The sequence below is a fragment of the Anoplopoma fimbria genome, chromosome 1, assembly GCF_027596085.1.
Source record: "Anoplopoma fimbria isolate UVic2021 breed Golden Eagle Sablefish chromosome 1, Afim_UVic_2022, whole genome shotgun sequence".
NCBI lineage: Eukaryota > Metazoa > Chordata > Actinopteri > Perciformes > Anoplopomatidae > Anoplopoma > Anoplopoma fimbria.
The window spans coordinates 1,746,139-1,754,245 of NC_072449.1; the positions used below are offsets into that span (position 1 = coordinate 1,746,139).

The 8,107-nt window shown below is 37.8% G+C and overlaps 1 protein-coding gene across 1 annotated transcript; it reads right to left on the reverse strand.

Moving 5' to 3' along the window:
• Nucleotides 1-4,992: 4,992 nt before the first annotated feature.
• triap1 (TP53 regulated inhibitor of apoptosis 1) lies at nucleotides 4,993-7,353 on the reverse strand. The gene has a single exon (XM_054601566.1). The coding sequence runs from the start codon at nucleotides 7,259-7,261 to the stop codon at nucleotides 7,037-7,039; it is 225 nt and encodes a 74-aa protein (XP_054457541.1). The 5' UTR covers nucleotides 7,262-7,353; the 3' UTR covers nucleotides 4,993-7,036.
• Between the last annotated feature and the right edge of the window lie 754 nt (nucleotides 7,354-8,107).

Sequence of the window (8,107 nt, forward strand, 5' to 3'; positions counted from 1 at the left end):
TATTAGCAATGTTTTTAAGTGATGTTTTGAACTCATATTGTTTTTGAGCTTTTAAATCACAGTTTGAGCACAAATAGATCTGGTTTCAGGTTATTGCATTAATCTGCAATGCAAAGTAATTTATTATTTTATATTTTATCTCTTTTTATTAGCAATATATAATGTACAAAACACAAACTGTATCAGCCGAAGCTCGTAGTAATTATGACAGCAGCTAAGGAGGAAGTCTGGCGACGAAGTATAAAGAGAAGAGGTCGTGGAGGCTGGACGGGTCGAACAAACACAGGACTTTCACCCAGGAGACCACTGTTTGTGTGTAAAACAAAAGTCAGCTTGACTTACTTTAGAACAATATTCTTTCTTTAGTTTCAGTCGTTATAAAAACTATGCAAGTTAAAACACTTTAAAATGCAAAGACGTTCACATTTTCTATGATATGGAACATTTACAATCGACACTTTAAAACTAACTTCAAACAGTTGACTTCTTCTTAGTGTTACATACTCATTATGACCCAAATCACAATCTTTTTTCTAAATCTAACAAAGCAGTTTTGAGCCTAAACAAACAAGTTGTTTTTTATCTTGTCACGATATTAATTAATGTGTTTAAAACTGGGCCTGTTTCACTTTCACAATCTGGGGGCTGGAGGGTGGAGTTAGAATGTTTGTGATAACAGCTGATAACGGACATTTTATGTGTTGATAACGTGGGTGGAAATATTCAGGTGGCACTGACTCTTGCTTCCACAGGTTCAGAGGTCAAAGGTCGCTGCGAGCAGATTATATCAGTTATAAATACCTGATGTCAGGATTTAATCACCAAGAGGCCAAAATGAAAGTTGTCTGTTACATCACACTTTTTTTGGTTCATCAGACCAACACAGTGGAGAGGAAAATGATCAGCTGATGTAAATCTCTCAGTTAAACTAAAACAAAGCTGATCAACTTCATAGAATCCAGAGTTCAAAGGTCAGGAGAATCCAGCTGCTATTTCAATGTGTGAGACTCATATTTAATCAACATTTCATGTTTTTTTTCTGCTCTGCTCATCTGAAATGAACAATATTTAATATGATGAAAGCTGAAGCCAAAGAAGCAATTTGAAGTATTCTGATATGATACAAAGTTTTCAGATCGTCCCTTTAAATCACCTGATGAACACAGAAGAAGAAGAAGAAGAAACACAGAAAGTCAGACTGTCTCCATGATTCAGATCTTCATGGAGCTCATGAAACTTAATATACAAACCAAAACTATTTCCTGTTTTCCTTCCTTCATCTGATTTGTCTTTTCTAATAGTTGCTTTGACATCGGAGACGTTTGTTGGAACAGAAGAGAATTGAAAAATTCTAAATAACCCTCGAGGTTATTGGGTTCTTTAATAATAAATACAGAAGAGTCTGTTTAATGTAACTTCCCACTTCACAGTTTATCTAAAGCTGCCAAATTAGATGTTTTCTGTTTATTCCATGATGCTTTAACAGAAACCAGATCCAGCTCTGTGGATAACTGGCCTCTAAGTCAACAATCTGCTCGGGTGAATTTTAGATTTATTCTCAATTTTGTAATGATTGAAAGCAGAAAAAAAGGGTTTTTTTTTACATAAATGCTCCTTTAGCTTCTCTGTCTCTGAGTTATCAGAAGTCTGTGACACAGTAGAACAAACTTAGTCATTGTATCCTCCATCAACATCGTTCAGCATCTAAACTGACTGAAATTACAGGTTTTTTTACTTTTAAAACCGACATTAGCATCTCCTCCATGGATGTTTGTTTGGAAATGTGTTTCAACAGCATTAGTGGCGGGTAACACTCACATATTTCTGTCATCACCTGTCAGTTCTCTCCTCAAAAGAACAAAGGTTTTGGTTTGACACCGCCAAGATCAGTAGACCGGTTTGGTGTAAAAATCAATCCGAGGGAGTATCGTCTTCTACGCACGTCTCTCTGATGGACTGATTAAAGGAACGTAATTATAAAAAACAGGTTGTATTTAATGATTGATATTAGGAACTAGAAAATTTGCATGAAATTCTATGCAGAACTAGTTGAGTGCCAAAAAACGTACGGAAGAAATATAAGAATAAAGCTTTGAAGAACAATACTTGGAATGCTTAATCAGCATTAATCAGCATTCCAAGTAACAATAATACTAGAAAATTCCGCAAGAAATTTTGACTGTGTGGCTGCTACTGCCCGAAGACGTTGCATATATTAACAGTTCTGAGACAGCTGTATCAATGGGGTTCATTTAGGGTTAGTTTGGGGTACATTTGAGTTTCATTTGGAAAAAAAAGTAAGTCCAATCGCATAAATAATACAATCCTGCAGAAAATGCGTTGGAATGCTGAAAGCTGAAGTCAGTCACAGAGCATTGCTGAAAATGTGGAAGTTTCAAATGACTTTCCTGAAAAAGCCCAAAAGCCAAGAACTGCATTGTTGAAAAACCTGGTAGTTCAGTGGTTTAGTAAAAGAAACAGTCTAATCAGAAATAGTACTAGAATAAATAGTAGTAGTAGTAGTATTAGTTGTAGAAGTGGTAGTAATAGTAGTAGTAGTAGTAGTAGCAGTAGTAGTAGAATAATTTGTAGTAGTAGTATTATTATTAGTAGTAATCATCAAAAGAAGCAAATAGCTGAAATACAATGAAGAAAAATCTGGAAGCTGAAGTGTTAAACTGTCGAGGTGGTAGTAATGGTAGAAGAAGCAGACATAAGAAGAGTAGTAGTTTTAGAGCTGAAGTTGTAGGAGTGGCAGTAGTATCCGTAGCAGCAGTAATATCAGTGGTTAAGGAGAAGAAATAGTCGAATCAGCAATAGTAGTAGAAGAAGAAGTTGTTGTAGTATTAATAGTAGTATTAATAGTAGTATTAATAGTAGTATTAATAGTAGTCGTGCTGAATTACTGTTGGACATAACTGGTGATAACACAGGGAAGGTTCTACCTGAAGTTGTGTGTGAGAGAAAGTAAGACATTGAGAGATAGAGAAACAGAGATTAGAAAAAGGGAGAGAGTGAGTGAGTGAAGAGAGAAGATAGAAAAGAGAGAGTGAAAGAGAGTAAGAGAGTGAGTGAGATAGAAAGAGTGAGTGAAAGAGAGAGAGAGAGTGAGTGAGAGAGAAAGAGAGAGTGAGTGAGATGAAAAGAGAGAGTGAGGGAGAGAGAAAGAGAGAGAGAGAGAGAGAGAGAGAGAGTGAGGGAGTGAGAAAGAGAGAAAGAGAGAAATACCCACACACACAGTCTCTCTCTGTCAATCAAATGACCAAGTTCATGAAGGCCGCCTTTCTCACAGAGTTAAATCCCAATAAACAATCTTATGTCAGCCATTTTGTCCTGCTTAACCAGAGCTATCACCATGCTAGCATCAAAATCCCTCCACTGCGTCTCCTCTCCAAGACTTCAGTTGGTTAGTTTAATTAAATATAATGTGGAGCCATGTTTAAAGCTGTTTAAAGCTATGTTTGTATGTGGATTCCATAGTGTTATGGCTGCGACTAGGACAAGTTTATCTACAATTTGAACCAAAAAATATGCCTGAAGAGTGAACATTGTGGGAATTCTGGCAATTTTAAAATGTTTTTTTCACCAGATTTTGAAGCTCCTCTCACTCTAGCGATGACATCACGTGCTCTAGGTCTGAACATTCCATGCAATACACACCCATTGTAAAGTCTGAAAAAGGCTTAAATTTTCCTGAAACTTAAACTCTGATGTCATGAAATCTGTGCTAGCTATCAAAATGCCCATTTGGCCCAATATAGTCCAGAGTTTTTTTTCACGTTTTAAACCTCAAATCATTTTTTACGTTAAAGTATGACGAGTCAGTCTGGGCCCAAAGTTGAGTGTTTTTAAGCTCTCTCCACGCCCAAAACGCATTCATCTCTATGGGGAAATTTCTCGCCGTTTTTCCATGTTCCCGTGGAAACCACTGGGCGAATCTCTTAGAAGAGAAATAGCACTCGATTCCCGACCAGGCCGCACGTTTTGATGTATTTTTTACGCATGTGCTTACAACGCTGCGGTGGGAGTTACGCGCCAAACTTTTGTACGGAAGAAGAATAAGAAGATTAATATTAAGCCCGCAGGATTATATACTTTGTGCTGTTGCTTTAAAGCCTTGTGCTGTTGCACACTTTACAGCCTTGTTGCTACACAGCCACACAGAATAATAACTAAATGCTCTCTGAGAGAACAAACCTCTGTTAAGGTTTCTAAAAGTTTCATAAATCAATCAGATCTGCTCCAAATTGTAACGTATTCTTCCTCGGACCTTCGGTGCAGCGTCAGCAGTGATGCGGGCGTTGTACCGGAACGTTGTGGTGAAGAAGGAGCTGAGCCGAAAGGCAAAACTCTCGATTTACCAGTCCATCTACGTTCCAACCCTCACCTATGGTCATGAGCTTTGGGTAGTGACCGAAAGAATGAGATTGCGAATACAAGCGGCCGAAATGAGCTTCCTTCGTAGGGTGGCTGGGCTCAGCCTTAGAGATAGGGTGAGGAGCTCAGACATCCGGAGGGAGCTCGGAGTAGAGCCGCTGCTCCTTCGCGTGGAAAGGGGCCAGCTGAGGTGGCTCGGGCATCTGATCAGGATGCCTCCTGGACGCCTCCCTTTAGAGGTTTTCCAGGCACGTCCAACTGGTAAGAGGCCCCGGGGTCGACCCAGAACACGCTGGAGAGATTATATATCTCGTCTGGCCTGGGAACGCCTCGGGGTTCCCCAGGAAGAGCTGGAAAGTGTTGCTGGGGAGAAGGACGTCTGGAGGACCCTCCTTAGCTTGCTGCCCCCGCGACCCGGCCCCGGATAAGCAGAAGGAAATGGACGGATGGATGGATGGATGGATGGATTTCATTAGTTTCGTCAAGTGCAGGGAACGTTTATTTTGGGTAATTTTAGATTTTCCCTTTGGGATGAGATGAATCGTGGATTTACTCTTTCAGAGTTTAAAATGTCTAATTTCTGGATGAAAACACAAGAACAACGAGGCATCGGAGAGAAGATTTTGTTATATTTCATAACAGGCAACAATCTTTACATTTCTGTACATTAATCTGTCGTTTTTATTATAATACAATCACAGCTTTATGTTGGCAACGTTCATCTGAATGAAATAAAAAGAGAAAAGCAGGTTTTTACTCGATCCTCAGCAGTGAGACTTTGTTTCTCAGCGGAGACAGAAACAGAAAGATTTCTTAAAGATCAGCAGAATAAACAAGGTCGTTATCAAACAGGAGAAACGTTCAAAAGTCATCCGAGATTCAAATGATCCGTCTCTTCTCCCTCGTTTAGAAGCAGTGAAATCAGTTCCCTCAAAACAAAAGAAACATTTAACATTTTAATTAATAAAAGGTGCTGAATATTTCTTCTTCTTATCTGTTATATTATCAGAATGTATTGTTGAATATAGCTGGAAGTACTGACAAAAATGTAATCTAAATTTAAATTAATTTATATACTTAAAAATTAAAAAGTTGTATTTGGTGAATAGTGCAGATATCCTAAATATATAAACACAAAACTGAGATAATAAAGGTGTTAAAATTGGAGACAGCAGGACGCTGATTCAGTTAATTAATTCTGCTGTGTGACACTTTTCATCCCTTTAATTATCTTTACTGTATTTGTACGTGAATACAGGAAATAAAGATCTTTGAAATCATTTGTGATGTTTTAAATTTCACACGTCAAAAACTAAATCTGCTCACAGATGAAATCTTTCAGATTTTTCACGTGTGAAATGGTTTTCCACTTTAGAAAACTAAATATTGTCTTAAATAAACAAAGGTTGAGTGTCACATCAAATAATCATAAACAATAAATTATACAAAATCTAAGAAAATACAATGAGAACAAAGTCAAATTTATAGAGAAAATGTCACGTAAATGATGAACTGAGTGTCAGAATTATGGGAAACTTAAATAAACTGATTTTATTGATTAATGTATTAAACCTTTAGTTCATAAAATATCTGAAAATTAAAGAAAAATGTCAACAGTAATATTCAGTTTACATCATATAAACAGAGAAGCTGCAACCAGAGAATGATCAATAATTAGATTAATTCTCTGATCGATTAATAGACTACTTGTAGCCTTCCAGTAACAGCAGCAGCACACATTCATGTTAAATAAACTCAAAAATAAACAAAACAAAACTGTTCCTGGATCAGTGTGTGTTTTAAATCAGCAGACACACATAAACACACACACACACTGTCTCTGCTTTTCTCCATAGACATCCCGTTCAAAAAAAAAGTGGAAAAAGCTTAACCATCTTAAAAGTTTAAGGGTTAGAAACAATAAAAGTCATAGCAGGAGTGTCCTTAAAGAGCTGAACAATGTGACAGCTGAACGGTTTCTGTAGCTGAAAGTATGCAGAAAAAGAAGCGCGTTAAAAAAATGTACGGAAGAAATATAATAAGAGGAAATTAAAGCTTTGAAAAACTTTACTTAATCAGCATTCCAACAAACATTAAACCTGCAGGATTATATACAGTCTGTGTGTTTTAAATCAGAAACACATAAACACACACACACACTGTCTCTGCTTTTCTCCATAGACATCCCGTTCAAAATAAAAGTGGAAAAAGCTTAACCATCTTAAAAGTTTAAAGGTTAGAAACAATAAAAGTCATAGCAGGAGTGTCCTTAAAGAGCTGAACAATGTGACAGCTGAACGGTTTCTGTAGCTGAAAGTATGCAGAAAAAGAAGCGTGTCAAAAAACGTACAGAAGATAAGAGATAAGATATTCCTTTATTAGTCCCGCAGCGGGGAAATTTGCAAAAGAAATATAATAATAAGAAATGAAAGCTTTGAAGAACAATACTCAACAAACATTAAACCTGCAGGATTATATACAGTCTGTGTGTTTTAAATCAGAAACACATAAACACACAAACGTGTCGTGGTGTGTTTTCAGGAGCGTCTCTGCGCATGCGCAGTGGGCCTCATGGACACGCTGCTCCTGGGCGGTCAGTATTGATCTCCTCCTCCTCCATTGATCAGTCCTGTCTCCTCCTCCTCCTCCTCCTCCTCCCTCAGCTCTCGGGCTTGTCCTTGTCGGGGCCCATGAACTCCACCCCGTCCACCGGGATGTCCTTCTCCTTGATGGCCTTCTGGACGCAGCGCTGGTACCTCCTGAAGGTCTCGGTGCACGGGTCTCCGCTCCGGTCCCCCTTCAGGAACTTCTCCGCGAACCAGCGGTTGAAGCACTGGTCGTAGTCCCGCTTCAGCTCGGTGCAGGCCTCCCCGACGCTGTTCATCTCTGGCCGGCTGAAAAATCCCCAAAAAGCGACGGAAACGTGGAGGATGAGGAACAACACCAGCGTGACTCTCCTTGAGCAGCGCCACGTGATTGGCTGGCTGGAGAGCGACGTAGCGACGTCGTACGTAAAGGCGTCATGACGTAATCGAAGATATTCAGTGGTGAAGAGGAATCACTCCCCGAGGAATGTCAAAACTTTAAAAAGAATTATTTTAGCATTGTTATTATTATATTCCTTTATTGATCCCCATGGGGGAAATTCAAGTGTTGCAGCAGCTCAACTACACAGACACAGACAATAAATACACATACTATACAACTACACAGACAATAAATACTATACAACTACACAGACAATAAATACACATACTATACAACTACACAGACAATAAATACACATACTATACAACTACACAGACAATAAATAATATATACAACTACACAGACAATAAATACATACTATACAACTACACAGACAATAAATACACATACTATACAACTACACAGACAATAAATACACATACTATACAACTACACAGACAATAAATACACATACTATACAACAAAATAAAGATAGAACAGGAATAAAAAAAAAATTATGCTTTTAGTTACTTTTAAGTTAGGTTATGTTTTGTGTGACACTAATAAGTATACCAAAATTGAGTGTTAAAACTCATTATACATTTTGAACATGATAATTAAGACATTTAATTATTATAAGATTATTAATTATATATGTTAAAGTAAGATAAAATAAGATAATCCTTTATTCGTCCCGCAGCGGGGAAATTTACAGGATTACAGCAGCAGAGGGTATAGTGCAAACAAGAGACGTAGTACAAAA